General features: G+C 48.0%; 1 protein-coding gene and 1 non-coding gene across 2 annotated transcripts; one reads left to right on the forward strand and one right to left on the reverse strand.

The window, feature by feature from the left end:
• Positions 1–3,268: 3,268 nt before the first annotated feature.
• On the reverse strand, positions 3,269–3,376 carry LOC122730204. The gene has a single exon (XR_006353413.1). It is a non-coding gene; the product is annotated as a U6 spliceosomal RNA (small nuclear RNA).
• A 4,920-nt stretch (positions 3,377–8,296) lies between these two features.
• On the forward strand, positions 8,297–16,004 carry MALSU1 (mitochondrial assembly of ribosomal large subunit 1). Its single transcript, XM_043964988.1, has 4 exons — positions 8,297–8,534; positions 10,661–10,839; positions 12,393–12,474; positions 15,200–16,004. Exons 1-4 carry the CDS (start codon positions 8,315–8,317, stop codon positions 15,391–15,393), a joined length of 675 nt encoding a protein of 224 aa, XP_043820923.1. The 5' UTR covers positions 8,297–8,314; the 3' UTR covers positions 15,394–16,004.
• Positions 16,005–17,016: the final 1,012 nt, after the last annotated feature.

The following is a 17,016-nucleotide window of genomic DNA, read 5'->3' on the forward strand; positions in this document are numbered from 1 at the left end:
CTCTCTATTCCAGGTAAATCCACACACATTAAGTGCTTACCTTGGGCCAGATGCTAAATAAACTGAAATGGGGAAATTCTGAGGAAGAGGACCGTAGAAAGTTAGGGAAGGACCCTTGGTGGGAAGAATCGGGATAGATCTAGCATGGGTGTGTATTCACTCCGGGTGGAAGGGATTGGAGTTTCTAAGCAGTAGTTTTCAACTGTAAAAATGACAAGAGATTCCTGAAATGTCTATAGAAACCTCAAAGCAACTACTTCTTATAAAATTCTTCCTTGTTGATAAACGGATGTTTTAAACACTGGGGGACTAGAATGAGACCTTTGTTACAACCTTTTATACAACCTTTTTTGAAACACACACACACCCAGAGAAAGAAACTGATTGCGGATCACACTTCAAGAAAATTGTCACGGTACTGAAAAGATGTCCACTCATAAACCCAAATGAAGCCAGATTTTTGACATTTTAATTAAATAGTGAGAGGTAGCCACCTAAGCAAGCACTTCATTAAATTAGAGGCTAATGCAGGCAGAATGCTCTATGCAAAGAGGCTGAGGGGTCAGAAGGTCTCTAAAGAGAGAAAACCATCCAAGTTCCCTCCCCCCCCCCCCCCCTCCCTTCACAGTCCAACTGAAAACCGTCTCCCAACGTGGCTGCGCCTGCCCTGGACAGAATCACAGCTAGAAATGTCTCCTTCCACGCCCTGACACGGGGTGGGGGCCAGGTTGAAAACTGAAGTCAATACCTTCTTCTGTGTTTGGGGAAGAAGTCCTTTTTTTAGGCAATTTTCTTTCTTTCTCTTTTTTGTCCATTGCATTATTCCTATTGTATGAGAAAGGGAGCATTTTATCAGCTATCAGACATTGGGTCGGGAAGGAAGTTTCCTAGTTATCGGTGGTTTTATATTATCCACTCATTCACAAACCCCAGATGCAGAGGCAATTTCTATTCAATCCATGATTGATGGTTATTGACCTGATCAGTCCTCACAAACAGGGGACGCTTCAGTCGAATTTCACAGATGGAAGAAACAAGTCCAAAGCAGATCTCTGCCATCCCAGAAACACCCCCAGGAATCGGTGACTGTGAAAGCCCCCTGGGCTGTGTGCTCACAGCTATCTTTGCATTCACGTTCTTCACAAAACCAGGGGAGGGACAGAGAGTACCAGGCTCAGTCTTGTCACATAGGACGTATCATAAAACCACATCCAGGTGGCGAACGACAGAGCAAGATACCCTTTGTTTAGTGCTTAAAAGGACGCTAACACACAGGGCACAGTGTAGACATTTTTACAATATGTGATTTTTAAGAACTTGCTTTCTAATTTTATTTATGTATATATTATCAACATAATCACTTGCCCTGTCATTTTGTTTGGTGGTAAAATACTCTAATTCCTGGGGGCCCAGAGAAAAAATGATGCACTTATTTCCTGAAGTCTTTTAAGATTTTCTTTTTTTTAAAGGATTTCCTCAAATAAAAACTGAACCCAGGAGGGTGGGGTCTTCATCTTAGTTCTGTTGTTCACAGCTGTGTGGCTGTGGGCACTTCTGTTTTCTCATCTGTGAAATGAAGAATAGATGGTTTCTGGGTCTTATCTAGTTCCAAAGGCCCTTATCTTCATCTATGACCTCATCTCCTTGCATCACCCTTTTGTATAGATTTGTCAACCCCCAACCGTAAAGATCAAACTTGAGGCAACATAGCAAAAGCAGTGATGCTGAGAGTTTTCTCCTATCAAATGAGGGGATAGTTCTTTTCACTTTTTGAGAATCTATAAGAAAGCACAGCAATATGGCATAGTGGATAGAGGGGTGACTTTAAAGTCAAGAAGAACTGGGCTTAAGTCTCCCTTCTGACACATTCTGATCCCGGGTCCCTCTTTGTAATTGCACAGAAGGTGATGACCTGCATTGGTGGAAAGAATTTCCTCTTCCTGGAGTTTTCTCTACCAATTGATTATAGAAACGCCCCAACCCTCCTAGGAAAACATTACATTAATGGGGATTATTATCATCTCTGTCCTTTTCTGCCTCATGCAGCTGTGATGGAAAGCTTTGCAAATCATGTTCTTTTCAGTGGGCTCTGAGACCTTTTATTTATTGATTCATTCATTTGTTTATTCATTTTTACATTTTCTTGTTGCCTCTTGTTTTCGTCCCACAACCACTCCGTTGTTCACACCTGCTTCTGCCTTGGACCCTAGCTTTTGTATGAGAGGTGCTGCTGCATACCACACTCCCTCTCTGCAGTCTCCCCCCTCATTATTGAGGAGGAAGGAAGTTTCCTCCATTCTCCAGGACCGAGATTAGTCACTGCAGCTAGGGCCCCACTGCCTTTTGCTAGCGTTTTTATTGACATTTTTGTAATTAGCGTGTACAGGGTTCTCCTGAAGGCTTCCTCGGTACTGCATAATTAGTTCATATGAACTTTTCCATATTTCTTCAAACTCCTTATATTCGTTGTTCCTTTCAAAGCAATGATATTCTATGACATTCGTCCCCCCAGAATTTCTTCAGCCATCCTAAGATGGTTTTGAATTTTTGGCTGGAAATTGTTGCTACAAACATGTCAGTATGCGGAACCTCTTCCTCTCTCTTTGATCTCCCCAGGGTAAATGCCCCGTAGTGGGATTGCTAGGTCAAAGGGCACGAGCCGTGTGACTTTTCTCCTATAATTCCAGATTGTTTTCTAAAAAGACCTGACTGATTCCCAAGACGGCCGAGTGAAGCCGTGTATGGAAAAGGGCGGCTCTAGCCACAATCCCTTCCTGGCTGCCTGTTTTCATCCATTATCATTTCCACTTGGGGGAGGGGTGAGATCAAACCTCAGGACTGTTTTAATTTGCATTTCTCTTATTATTAGTGATTTGTAGCCGTCTTTCCTGTGGTTGTTAATAGTATGCAGTTCTTCTTTCGAAATAATTTGTTCTTATCTTTTGACCATAAATCTATTGGGAAATGCCATTTGGTCTTATAGATCTGTGTCAATTCCTTATATACCTTAGCTACCAGACTTATCAGAGATATTGGATGCAAAGATTTTTCTCCACTTAATTCGTGCTCTTTGTGCACTGGATGCATTGATTTTTTGTGCCAGCTTTTTAATCTTACATAATCAAAATTGCCCATCTTGTCTTTTGTGGTCTCCTCTATCCCTTATTTCTTCATTTCCTCCTCTCCAGAGCTGTGAAAGGTATCTCCTTCCCTCCTTTAATTTTTGTATGCGATGTGACCTTTTATGTTTGGGCTACGGATCCATTTGAAAAATATGGAACGCTTCACACATTTGCTTGTCATCCTTGCACAGGGGACATGCTAATCTCCCCCGTATTGTTCCCAATGTTAGCATATGGGCTGTCAAAGCAAGCACCTCTCCTGCCTTGCCTCCTCGTCCTTATCCCGTTTTTCCTCATTCTCGGGGGAGAGGCAACACGGTGTGGAGAAAACCATACCCAGTCCGGATTGAGAGGCTCCTCAGAGGTAGGACCAGCGCTTTCTAATCTTTTTAGGCTAATACCAAAAACAAACAAACAAACCAACCAACAAACCCCCAAACCCAAACAACCTGCATTTCATACTGTCCAACAAACATACAATAAGCACTGGTGACAGGCATTGCGCTTTGCCCTGGAGATAAAGACAAAGTAGAAAATAGCCAGAAGTTTCTGTTCTATTGGGAGGCAGTAGGGAAAGTAGAAGGGACACCGGATTCCAATTCAGAGGATCTAGGGGTGCTACTTCCTGCCTTCCCTGGTTGGGAAAGTCACTTATTCGGGCCAGGCCTCAACCTATTTGTGAAGCCGTAGGCTTGCATTATGCAGCTTTCTGCCTCTGGATCCCATGATGCCCAATTAGCACTGGTGACTCTCCTGTAGGAAGCCATGGAGAGAGAGTAGGAACCTCAGCGCGGTGGGCTTGCTTTGTTTTGTTTTATAATTTTGATATTTGCATTTCACTATCATTGGTTTCCTTTGTAATTCTGTGTATTTCATTTTACACACTTACAAATAGGATTTTGAGAAGGGGCCAAGTGGCTGTCCCCCAACTGACTGTCCAAAGGGTGCAGGGCACAAAGGTGAAGAACTCTTGGTCCAAAGTGTCTGTTGCTGACGTTTTCTTAGCTGCCACATGGGATGAGATGATGATGTGTGTGTGTGTGTGTGTGTGTGTGTGTGTGTGTGTGTTTCTCATTTGCAGGGAAATATAGGTCATTCCTGGTAATAGTTTGTCCAGCACCACTCCACTTCCTACTATCTCTGTTCCAGCCAAATTGGATTTTGAGCTGTTTCCTGAACTCTCTGTTCCATTTCTTGCCCTGGGGAGGCATTTGTTCAAGTGGGCCCCCATGCCTGGAATGAGCTGATGGGCCCCCCCAGAATCCTTAGCTTCAAGGCTCAAATCAGGTATCTCTTCCTGGGAAGTCTGTTCAGATCCAACCCCACGCCCCAACACTCTTTTCCTCCTCCAATTACCTGGCATGTGCTTATCTCTGCACAGGTTGTCACCCCCCAGGGCAACACAAGCCCCCCAATTTGCACAGGGTAGGTACTTAATGCGATTTAATTGCAGCTCCGCCCCTCTTTTTGGCCAGTGATGTCAGCAGCTTGTCAAATTGTTTTTTAACTGCAGGGGCAGCTGCAGTGGGGTATAATTTATCGTTGCCTCTTTCAGGGGTGTGGAAGCAGACCCCAGAGCTGGCTCATTTGTACTTCTTATTATTCCTCATCTGAAGCAGTCTTTCATGCTGTTGTGAGGAGTTTATAATTCTTCTTTTGAAATAACTTTGTTCCTATATGTGGATGGTTCACCTACTGAGCAATGGCTCCTTGGGCTGATGTATCTGTGTTAATTCCTTGTAAAGGTGTAAAGGACAATGAATTTGGAGTCTATTAGAAGAGCTGAGCTCGTACTCAGTCTGTGACAGCTACCAGCTAAGTGACCTCCAGCTTGTTTCCCCTGGCTTGGCTGATTTCCACATGTGGACACAAAACCCTGGCCTGCCTGTCTTATCCGGGGTTGTGGGGAGGGTCCTGTCTGCTCATACATTGTCTCCCCTAATTAAAAAATAAGTCCCGCAAGGCAGGAACAACTGGGGAGTTGTATGTCTTTGTTTTCTGGTCTTTGGATCTGCAATGCTTAGGTCCCCTCCTTGCAGTTAATAAATGTGGTTAAACTGAATTGACTCATTGGATCAGCCACTTACAAAGGAAGGGCATCTTAAAGCTTGTGTAGCCCAGGGCTCTTAACCTGGGTTCTGCCACCTTAGGTTTCTGGGTTTTCTTTTTCTTTTCTTTTTTGTTGTGGGGAAAATAGGGTAGGGGATTTGGGGTCCTTAGGAATTCCTCTTTTTGGGGGGGGGTGAGGCAATTGGGGTTAAGTGACTTGCCCAGGGTCACACAGCTAGTAAATGTCAAGTGTCTGAGGTCAGATTTTAACTCAGGAACTCCTGATTCCAGGGCCGGTGCTCTATCCACTGTACCACCTAGCTGCCCCAGGAATTCCTCTTTAAAGAATGACACCCTCTTGCACACAAATCCAATAGAATAAGATAGTAGCTTATTTAGGGGCTGAGGAAGGGAAACCAAGAGAGAAATCCTTGGACTTCTCATGGGGAGAAAAGGCATGGCACAGAGCATGGCTCTGAGATACCAATCTCCTCAAGCAGAAGACAGGCAGATACTTTTATAGAGGACTGATGGTGGTTCAATGAAGTGATTGGCTGACTGTGGAAAGTTCCCTTATTGGGGGAGGACCATCCCCCACTGGTGGTGGCTGGGGGAAGTTGGGTGAGGGGTGGCTCTGGATCTCTCAAGCCTTCTCTCTTCCCCTTGTTATGGGGAAAGCACGTGGGTCCTTAGGATTCCTCTGTAAAGAATTACGCTCTTGAACAAGTCCTAATTAGGAATAAAACAACAGGTTTATTGGATACAAGAGAAACTGGCTGGGAGGAAGGTTTAAAACGCTTTTCCTCTCTGACTAGACTGGGGAGCGCCCTTTTATAGGGCTAAGATGTAGTGGGTGAAATGTCCCTTATTGGGTGATGGGTTAGAGGTAGTCTGGTGGTGGGTGGTTACTCTGTCCTGGTGGGCAGCGGCTCCGTCCCCTCCTGGTGCAGCCACGCCTAACAGGATTACCTAATTGAGGGGGTGGGGAGGACTGGAATGCAGGGTGGTGGTCCCAGAGCTAGCTCAGTCTGATCTGGTGCTGCTTATCTCTCTGGGTGTGTCTGTCCTTTGGTTTAGTTTCAAGGAGAAGGTTCCTTGATCTCAAGGGAAAACTCCTGGGATTTCAAGGAAAAAGTTCCTTGACCTCCCCAGACAACGTCTGGGGTAACTGGGGCCCATAATCCTCCCATAACATTTTCTTTCTTTTTCTTCTTCTTTTTTTAAAGTATTTTGCTAACTTCATTTCCATGTCATGGGCTTCCTTTGTAATCCTGTGCATTTTATTTTATACTGTTACAGCCATTACTTTGAGGCAGGCATAGTCACCCGCCCCTGTAGTGCTTGCTGCTGAGGCAAGGGTAAGAATCTCTGATCTAGCCCACCGAGGCTTAGGGTCAGACTAGTCCCAGAGAGAAGTGAGTGTCCAAGAGCACTCAGGACTCAAACCTAGGTTTTCTGAAACTCTATCTGGTGCTCTTCCTATTCCTCCCCCTCAAATGAAATGATAATGTAAAGTTCCTCAGGATTACTCATTTCCTTCAAACTTCAACCCAAGCACTGCCAAGCCCTCTGTGCTCTTGTCAGATTGGCTGACAGGGTCAGGTTCTGCTTGGAAGGAACATGGTGGCCTCCCCCATCACCTTGTACTATGGTGTGTGTGTGTGTGTGTGGTCCCCTCCACAGAATTTAGGCTGCTGGAAAACAAGGACAGCTCATTTTCTCTTTGTGGAGAAGAGGCTCCTGGTACTTGGGGCTTATGGACCACAATAAAGTGCCCTATAAAATTAGAAGGTAAGTAAGCTCCTTCAGGAGGGCAATGAAGCTTTCACTTCTGTTTTTGTATCCCCTTCCACCTGTCTCTACAGTGTCTGGTATACAGTAGGTACTAAATAAATACATGTGGCTTGATGGATTGACCGTATCCTCCCATATCATCTTGTAGTTAACTCCCTTGATTTAGATTGTTTTCACAGGTAGAGTTTCAGTCTAGCACTGTAAGCAGCCTGAGCCCACAAGTCAAGTGTTCAAGTCCTGCTTTGGACACATACAGGCTGCAGGATCCTGGGCAAATCATTTCACTAAGGTAGTACACAATAAATTGCAAAAACTTCCCATTTATGCCAAGGACTATTTATTTTTACTTAGTTGCTTGCATGCTGTCTCCTCCATTCTTCTGGGAGCTCCTGGAGGAATGTCTTTTGCCTCTTTGCATCTCCAGCACTTGGCACTGTGTCTAGTACACAGTAGGTGCTTAATAAATGTTTAATGACCGACTAATTGACCTGTATTGGTTCTCTAACCAAGGAAATCACAGGTTTAGTTGCTCTTAAACTCTTCATGTATGTGTTGGTCCCTGATTAGAGTATAAGCTCCAAGGGGCAGTGATTGTTTCACCTTTTGTCTTCACATCTCCAGCACCCAGTGCAGTGCCTCTAACACAGCTTCTGGGCTGGTTGTCAACAAGCATTTATTAGACACCTACTGTATGCTGGTCACTGGGGACACAAAGAAAGGCAAAAACACGGTCCTTGGGGTGGGCCAGGGGAAAGTCGGGGGCCCTGTAAAGGAGGGTAAGCTCCCTGAAGGGGTGTGTCCCTAGAGGCCACTAGGGGGGCACCACGGGGTTAGGGAGCACTGAGCCTGGAGTCGGGGCAGCCTTAGCCGGGTGGCCCTGGGCAAGTCACCGGTACACAGTACGTGCTCCATAAATGCTAGTTATCGTTCTCCTGCCCAGACCCTGGTTAGGGACACCGGTATACAGGAGGTGCTCGATTAGGGGTTTGGTAGTGGTGCCTGAGCAGGGCCCCCTCACCCCGCAGCTCGGAGGGAGGCACTTCTCAGGCACCAAAACGCCAGGGCCAGCCAGGACCCCGATGACGCAGCCCTCTTCCTCCGCCCACCCACCAAAGCGCGCTCCCGAGCGCCGCCGCGAGCACGCGGGCACGCGCACACTAGCGCAGGCCTCCCGCCGGAACTGCAGTTGTCACGGCGCTGACGTCACGCCTCTGCGGCGACCAGTCGCAAGCCGCCGAGTTCCCCCAATAACCCAATGAGGGCTCCGAGCTCCAGACCCGAGAGGGAGGGGCGGGGCGGCCGCTCGAGGCAGCACACGTGAGGCTCCACTGGCGTGCGCACGCGCAGTAATGGGTCCGGGCCTGAGACTGGGGGCCCGCTGCTGGGGGCTCCTCCTGCCGCTTCTGAAGCCCCGCACCGGCGCGCGCTGGTCCGGCGCGAGGCCTCCGGCGCAGGCGCAGAGCAAGTCTAGCCGGGGTCTCGGCCTCGCCTCGGCCGTGGGGATTCGGGGGCTCCAGAGCGGAGCGTGGCGGGACGAGGCCGACGCCCGAGCGGAGCGGGCCCCGGCAGGTACGGGGCGGGCTGGGGCCGAGCCCTGTTGGTGCGCCGGCCCTCCCTCTCCTCCTCCGGCCTCCCGTGGCCGCCGCTTCCGGTGTGGAGCCCGCCTCTTCCGGCCCAGCGGGGAAGCTGAGGCCCGGGGCGGGGGCGGGAAAAAGGGGAAGGGGATGCCAATGGCTGGACCCCAGCATCGAGGGTCCCAGCCTTGGTCGTACGACTTAGTGTTGGACTTCGGCCGCCTTCGTGAGCCTCAGTTTGTTCATCCGTGAGATGGGAATACTCACGTCCTACAGGGGTGTTGCAAGCACGTGGAAAGTGCCACGTTGGCAGAAACCGACCCGAACCGGTGTCAGGCGGGGCTGGGAGAGGGGGCGGGGAACCCCGTGGGCACTGGAGCCCCTGGCTCCATCTCCCCAAGTGGGTCGTTTAAAGCGGTCATCAGGGTTGTCTGAAAGGTTGCCCAGTGATTTCCTGGAGGGCAGAGACCGCCCCTGCCGTGTTTTGTACCCCCTAGAACTTGGCACATAGTAGGTGCTTAATAAGTACCTCCTGACTTGTAGTGTTTGAGCCCCACCCACCCGGCGCAGTTGCTACTCAGGTAGTCTTCCCATTTTACAAGTGAAGAAACTGAGTCAAGGGGAAGCCAAGTGCCTTGCCCATGGTTACATAATTAACCTATCAGAGGAAGGGTTTGAACTCAGGCTTCTGACCCCAAATCCAACATTTTGTACACTAGATGCTGCTGCCTCGATATATTATTAGAGGCAGCTGGTGGTGCACTGGTTAGAACCTCAGACACCGCCTGACCCTGTGATCTTGGACAAGTCCTTTTGCCTCCTCGTCTCTCAGTTTCCTAGTTGTAGAATTGGGATCATAATAATACCAGCTCCCAGGGTGGTCGTGAGGATCAAATGAGATTGTCTTGTAAAAAGTCTGACAGGTGGCAGGCCCTCTAAGTGCCTATTCCTGCCCCACTGCAGGTAGGGCACTCGGAAGGACTGGGTCCTGTTTGGGGGACTAGCCTGGGCTCACCCCTGGTTTGACACTAGGTAGACCATTGGTGTGACCAGTATGGGAAGGTGAGGAGCTTTGTGTCGGTCCCTTATATTCCCTCTCCCCCACCCTTTCCTTCCCTCCCTCTACCTCCTCTTAAAATGACCTTTAACATTATTAAGCTAAAAGTGTTTTTGTAAGGGATTATATGTGCTTGTCACCCCCAGCCTCATTTGACCATCAAGTACCCCCTGGGCTTTTAGCCCTGATACTGTGTGGAGTCGGAGGACCCTTGAGAGTGCACTACCTATGTGCACTTGGGCTAAGGCTTTCTGGGCCCCCAGTTTGCTCTTCATTCAAGGAGGGAGTTGAACGATGGTCTCTTCCAAGCTTCTGAGCCGAGACCTTTGACCCTCATGGTCAGTCTCACTCTGGCTAGGCCTGCTGGGCCAGCAAGGTTCAAGTGTAGCTCCAGAGATGGACTCAGGAGGGGAACTGGCCCGGCTCTTGGCTCTGCTGGGTGACTAGTCAGGCTCCTGCCTACCTTGGGATGGGACCCAGCTGCCTGGACCTCCCTGTATGGGTTCTTTGGCTCTCGATCTCAAGTCTAGGCAAGCTGACGGGGCATCAGGGTCCTGGAGATGTGCCTTGGCATCACCTGGGCCCTGTCAAAAACATCCCACAGTCCCACTTCGGTGTTTGTGTAGCCAAGTGTGCGCATGCACGAGTGTGTGTCACTGATTTGTGAGCCCCTTGAAGGCCGGAGCAGCAGTCGTGTTTTTCATTCCCTCCCCCAGAGCAGGTGCTTCGAAGATAGTTGTAGAGGGAGGGAGGCTGTGCTGGGTGGGGCAGGAGGAAGGCAGAGGGTGTGAAAAGAGGCTGAAGGATGGTCTAGATTGTTTGGCTAAGAGGACTAAATTGGGTAGAGCTGCCGTGAGCTCCTAACCTAGGTTTGTGTAACTGGACACCTTTTCAGCCCCCGCATCCCTGTGGGAGAGTATCCTGGTGTCCTCCTGGGCCCATCTGAGGGTCTCTGTAGGAGCCCGAGCCCGCCGGACCCTCCTTGAGGATTAGGGGCCAGAGTGAATGCCTGCTTGCTGCTTGAGCCGGTCTCATGATGACAAAAACTTGTCTGTGTGTTCCAGGGCACACGGGACCCAAATTTGACATCGACCTGCTTGTGTCTCTCTTGAGGCAAGAAAATGCAAAAGACATCTGTGTGATCAAGGTTTCTCCAGAACTCAGATACACTGATTACTTTGTGGTTGTGAGTGGGACCTCCACGAGACACCTACAGGCTATGGCCCAGTACATAGTGAAGATGGTGAGTGGGGTCCTTGTCTTCTGCATTGTTCACCCCTTAGCTGAGCCAGTTGGTTTATCAGCAGACTGGGGTGGGGGGGGAGGGGGCGGTCAGCAGGGCCCTGTCTAGGCCAGAGGTTCCTGGAGCTTGGTCTCGTGACCTGTGCTCATCCTATAGACAGGTCCAAGAATATCTAGATGATGAGCTCCTGGGAGTCTTCTGTAAAGGACTGAGGCCTGGAGGAGGGAAATGGAGCCCCAGGTTTGCCGCTCCTGCTCTGGGGAGCTTCCCACTGAGGTTCTGCCTTGTTAGAAGTGATTTTAGGGAATGATCAGATGGATAGGTCACCAGAATAAGCAAGACAGCTGCCCATCTGGTCCCGACAAGCCCTGGAGCTTTTCGTGAAATGGCTTGTTCTCAGTCACTGGCTGTTGGCACGTGTTCTGCTCTGCACCTCGGTGGAAAAGGGCCGTGCTCTGTGTGGGTCACGTTAGTGCCAAGGGCATGCAGGGCAGAGAGAGCTCCGTGTGTGGAGTCACAAACCCCAGGTTTGAATTTGAGCTCTGTTACCTGCTGCTGGGGTGACCTGGATGACTTGCTTAGCCTTTCTGGTCTCCGGTTCTCATCAGTACAACGTGAGGGGACTGGGTATCTAAGCTGCATCTGCTTTTCAGTCTTGTTGTGCCCCCCCCCCCCAGGAGGGAAATTGGCTGGTGACACTGCCTGTCATCTTGGACAGTGGCCTCAGGGAGACCCTGAGCTAAAAGTCTATAACTGAGGGGCAGCTAGGTGGTACAGTAGATAGAGCACTGGCCCTGGAGTCAGGAGTACCTGAGTTCAAATCCGGCCTCAGACACTTAACACTTATTAGCTATGTGACCCTGGGCAAGTCACTTAACCCCAATTGCCTCACTAAAATAAATAAATAAATAAATATTTTTTTAAAAGAGTCTATAACTGGGAGAAAGGGTGGAGGCCAAAGTGACTGCCACCCTGACATTGGAGTCCCTGCTGTGCATGGGGAAGAGTGAAGAGGCCCCAGTCTGTTTGCAGTGTAGACCTCATTCTGACTTGCGTGACTTTTTCTCAGCCCCGAGAGAGTGCAGCTGAGTGTTAGTTCTCCCTGGACAGACTCCATGGGGCTCCTGGAATGTTTCTGAACTCTGGTATTTTCTTGTTGGGCTTTAAGACCCATCTGCCACCCATATTAGTGTTCCTTAGAGTGACTGAGAGTGAATCTGAACTTGGGGTTCCATATGTGGCCCCTTTTCTTACAGTGGTGGGGGGATGTGACCCAAGGGGAAGGGGCCCAGTGACCTATCTGTCAGATCATTCCCCTGGAGCATGGGATTGGGGGAGAAAGCTCCATTTTGGAAGGCCTGACCTGCATTGTCATTGGGTGATTTCATTTCTTTTTAAGCTTTGGTGAATGAACTAGAGCAGTTCTCTTCTCATGGAGGTAACCTTTGCCCAAGTAAAAATGCCCCTTTTGATCAATAAATGCATTTTAAATGCCATGAGAGCCTTGTAAAAAAGAATGGCGTAGTTTGTACAAATCTGGCTTTTTGTTGCAGCATAAGTTCCTGAAATCCAAAAGCGATCCTTATGTTCGGATTGAAGGGAAGGATGCAGATGACTGGCTGTGTGTGGATTTTGGTAAGTTTGGGGGTGGGGGGAGACACTTTACAGACTCAGCTTGTTCCATGTGTGATGTATTGGGGAGGTCTCTCAGCTGTTGCTGCAAACTCCTTTCAGACTGTTTTCAGGAGCCAGAAAGTAGGCCTTTGAGAGCAGCATGCTTGTCACCGAGGGAAAATGACTGGAATTTGGGTTTTTTTGTTTTTTTGGTGGGGCAATGAGGGTTAAGTAACTTGCCCAGGGTCACACAGGTAGTAAGTGTCAAGTGTCTGAGGCCAGATTTTAACTAGGTCCTCCTGAATCCAGGGCCAGTGCTTTATCCACTATGCCACCTAGCTGCCCCCTCGGAATTTGTTTTACAGAATGATCAACCAGGAAGCCTGGTGTTAAAAACCTCCCTCCTGGAGGGCAGCTAGGTGGTATAGTGGATAAAAGCACTGGCCCTGGATTCAGGAGGACCTGAATTCAAGTCCAGCCTCAGACACTTGACACTTACTAGCTGTGTGACCCTGGACAAGTCACTTAAACCTCATTGCCTCGCAAAACAAAACAAAACAAACCTCCCTCCTCCCCCCAAACACCCTGCTCTACCTCATCACCACTTCTGACGCAGATGCTGAGGTAGGAGCTGGCCACCCCCATCCATCCGTTCATTCATTCATTCATTCATTCATTCATCCCACACATGTTTGAAAGCCTGCTCCATGCAAGGTGGTATGCTTTGCTAGCACATGAGGGGAGAACAGAATCCAAAGATGAATGAGACATTGACTACTCCCTGGGAACATTCAGCCTAAGAGGGCAACAAGTGGACCACAAGGCCCATTGAAGAGACCTATGGCGGTGGTGCAGACACGGAGCCTTTCAGGGGACACATCAGGAGGGCATCATCACAGAAGCAGTGGCAGCCACATTTGGCCTAGGTCTTAACATGTGGACAGTCCCTTCTTTAACAAGCAGAATGGAGGGCAAGGGAATGAGCCAAGGCAGGAACCCGTGAAGCAAATTCTGAGGATGGAGACATATTTACACCAAGCCCTGGACGGAGAGCCAGGACTCCCCATTTTGCTCCTCACTAGCCTGAAGGTGTTTCATCTCTCACTTCATTTCCTCCTCTGCACAACTAAGATTTCATGAGTCTAAGGGGAAGCTGGTGGGGGCGGTTCTGTTGCCAATGACGCAGTGTGGTCCGGAAGGTTGGTGACCAGAAACCTGATCGGACGGACTTAGGACCATCCATCAGGAGAACCACGACTGGAGCAGGGAGACCAAGACCAAGAAGAGTGCGGTGGTCTTGGCCTGGAAAGGACAGATGGAAAAAACTCAGAAGGGGCTTGAGAACCTGCCTAGGGAGGAAGGAAGAAGAGCCAGGAAACTCCCAGCTGAAGCCTGGGGAGGATGGGGAGGATGGGGAGGATGGGGGTTCTCTGAACTTGTGCTGGGTTGGAAATGTTCAGTGGGTCCCGAGAGGAGGCGTGCTTAGGTTCTGCCACCTTGGTGTACAAATTAAGGGAATGGGGTCAGGTGCTGGAAGGGAGATCTAGGCCCACTCCCTCCTTTGTAGATGAGGAAACAGATCCAGGAGGGCTAAAGTGGGAGCCCAGCCCACAGAGTAAGATTGCCGCAAAGCTGGTCAGTTAGAATTCAGACACAAAGTGACTGCAGAGCCCTGGGCTGGGTGCAGGGGGTGAGAGAGGGTCCTTGGCCATCAGGGGCTCTTTCTGCTCTACTGGGGCAGAAAGACCAATGAACAGGCTAGCTTGGCCCTCTTTACAGCTTCTAGCACACAGCTGGACATAATCTCTTCATTTGTTTTTCATCTCCAGTTGAGCTGTTCAGAGAGAGAGTGCACGGAAAGCTCATCTTTGCTTTCCAGTTTAGTAATAAATTGGAAGATGAAGACCACGATCCATGTTGACCTGGCCGGATTTGTTAAAAAGTGTAGACATTTCATATTAATGGCCCAGTTAAAGTGATCTATATTCGTTGATGTGTATGTGTTTCCCTGGTTATGTTCCCTCTTTTCAGTAAATGATTTAAATGTATGTCTTTTGGTAATTATGATTTCCTGATTTTCTGGAATTAAGAACTTGGCTTCCTAATTGTTGCAGTGGCTCTGTTTTGACCAGTGTGGGTGATGGCTCAGATCAAGATTCTGATGTAGCTACAGGATCGGTTTTTGAAAAAGGAACTACTGGTTGGGGATGCATACAAATTCTTATGCAAACATTCATATCAGCTGTGAGTAGGTGGGTTGTTCAAATGAGAGTGTGTATTTTATGGGGGTAGGGGGATCAGTCTTGCCGACCACTCGTTTAAGTAAGTCCTAATAACCAGAACGATTATTTACAGTGCGGTGCACACAGGAAGCTTGTGTTTGAGAGAGACGGGCCATATTTTGTGTATGTTAGAGAGGCAGGTACAGTTTAGTGGAAAGAGTAGACTGAACCTGGAAGCTGACTTGGTGTCTTTGGTGCAAGCATTCAACCTCCCCGCTTCCCTGTTGGGAAAATGAAGAGACTTTGCAGTGCTGTTTTAAGGAAAACACTCATTAGCTACAGAAATGAGCTGTTCTGTGTGCAAACATCCAACCTGTGCCAACACCTACACAGCACTTGGGATACTGGTAATTTGCTTAGCCGTCATAGTCATTTCTAGTTATAGTTGAAATCGTCTCCAAAAATTGGGTAGTCTAGGAGCAAATCTAGTCCATCTTCTCATAACTCTCTTCTCTCCCTGACAGGCAGCATGGTGATTCATTTGATGCTTCCAGAGACCCGAGAAAGCTACGAATTGGAAAAGTTATGGACTCTGGGTGCTTATGATGATCAGTTAACTCAGATCACACCAGAGTTGATGCCCGAAGACTTCATCCTTGGATTTCCACCAGAAGAGGAGCCTTCGGCATATTCTCCATTAGAGGTGGAGAGAAAATAGCAAGTTTTGAAGTGGCTAGAACAGGCAATGTTCTTAGGAGGCTTTCTCTTTGGGTTAGCAGTGAACTTATCTACTAGGACAGTGGGGTTTCTTTTTGCCAAGCACACTCTGGCATGCACTCAGTGTGGGAAGCTCATGGAAAACAAAGCTTTGGAAAGTGGGCAGTGGCAACACTAGGGACACGCTCACTTGGTCTTTCAGGCAAGTGACCCCGAGCAAGAAGCACAACCTACAGTCAGGAGTGGCAGAGATGGGTCACTTAGGTATAGAGCTAAATTGCTTCAACCTTTCTCTGACCCTAATCAGGTTTTTGTGGAGTTGTTTGCCTGGCTTGACTTCTGTTCATCTCTGAAGTCATTACTTCTTGTATCATTTAAAGAACTCTCTCTCATAGAATGAAATGTTTAGAGGAGGGCTCAGCTTGCAAGTTTAGCATCATGCAAAAATGCCCTTTTGTTTAAGGAATGACTTACATGGGGATCATCTGCACTTGGTCTTTATTTTTATTTGGGGGGAGAGAAGAAAATCATGGGAAAAATCAGCAGCTCTGTTTACGCACTGTTTCTAGATTTGACGTTGACAAAATAGGAAATAAAAAATATTAACTGATAGATGATTGGTTCTTAATTCCCAATTTGTATATACTTTGCCCCCTGACCCTGAATTTAAGGTACCGTAATTTTAGCTGTAAGCTTGTTGATATGAGTTTAGAGTATGATTATATTTATGGACTTTCCACATTAATAGTTGTGGAATTTAAGTATTACTGCACATTTCAGAGCCTATTAGCTGCTACCACTTGGAAGAAAAAAATCAATTCAGTGGCACCGAGTTTCGTGACTCTGGCTAATTAATGACAGATGTTACTCCAAAGAACCACAAAACTACAGGGAAAAAGGACTGACAACCTAATATAAAAATAAGAGTTTAATATAGAATAATATTCTAATGTAGAGATCCAAGGACCTCAAAAGCAGGCTAGCTTAGGTATGAAAGCTATGCAGGACATGAAATCTGTAGTTTGCAAATCACTACCTTAGTTTCCCTTCTCCCATTGAATTGACCTATCTAACAAATTTACGTAAAACCGGTGCTTACAGAACATTCATCAGTGGGACATGCTCCAAAATAAAATTCGAAACTCTGCTTTGATACTAATTAGATTTCTCAACTCCCCTATAGCAAATTTTAATGCTTGGCTTCACAAGGCAGTTTACCTAGTAATGGGTTAGCAGAAAGATGGGAGGAGGGCTCTGGCATATTTTGAAGTCCCCTTCAAGGTTCCCACAAACCAGCTTAACATTAGTCCTCAAAGTCTGATTTTGAGAACCCTCTCAATAAGTTCAAGGTTTCCTTGAGTCTGTATAGTAATAGGAAATTTTTATCCAAAATCTTCCCGTTTCCATTTACCAAGACTAATAGGTAAAGATATTTCTGGAGGGAGGTGCTCATAATTATAAGCTCATAGATGCAACTGTCAAGTCAGGTGCTTTCTAGCTCACCAAACATCTCCCGCCTCCCCATACCCCCCACAAAAACTGCCAGAGGTCAGGGCAGCTAGGTGGCACAGTGGATAGAGCACCAGCCCTGGATTCAGGAGGACCTGAGTTCAAGTCCAGCCTC

This window comes from Dromiciops gliroides, chromosome 5 (genome assembly GCF_019393635.1).
Source record: "Dromiciops gliroides isolate mDroGli1 chromosome 5, mDroGli1.pri, whole genome shotgun sequence".
Lineage (NCBI taxonomy): Eukaryota > Metazoa > Chordata > Mammalia > Microbiotheria > Microbiotheriidae > Dromiciops > Dromiciops gliroides.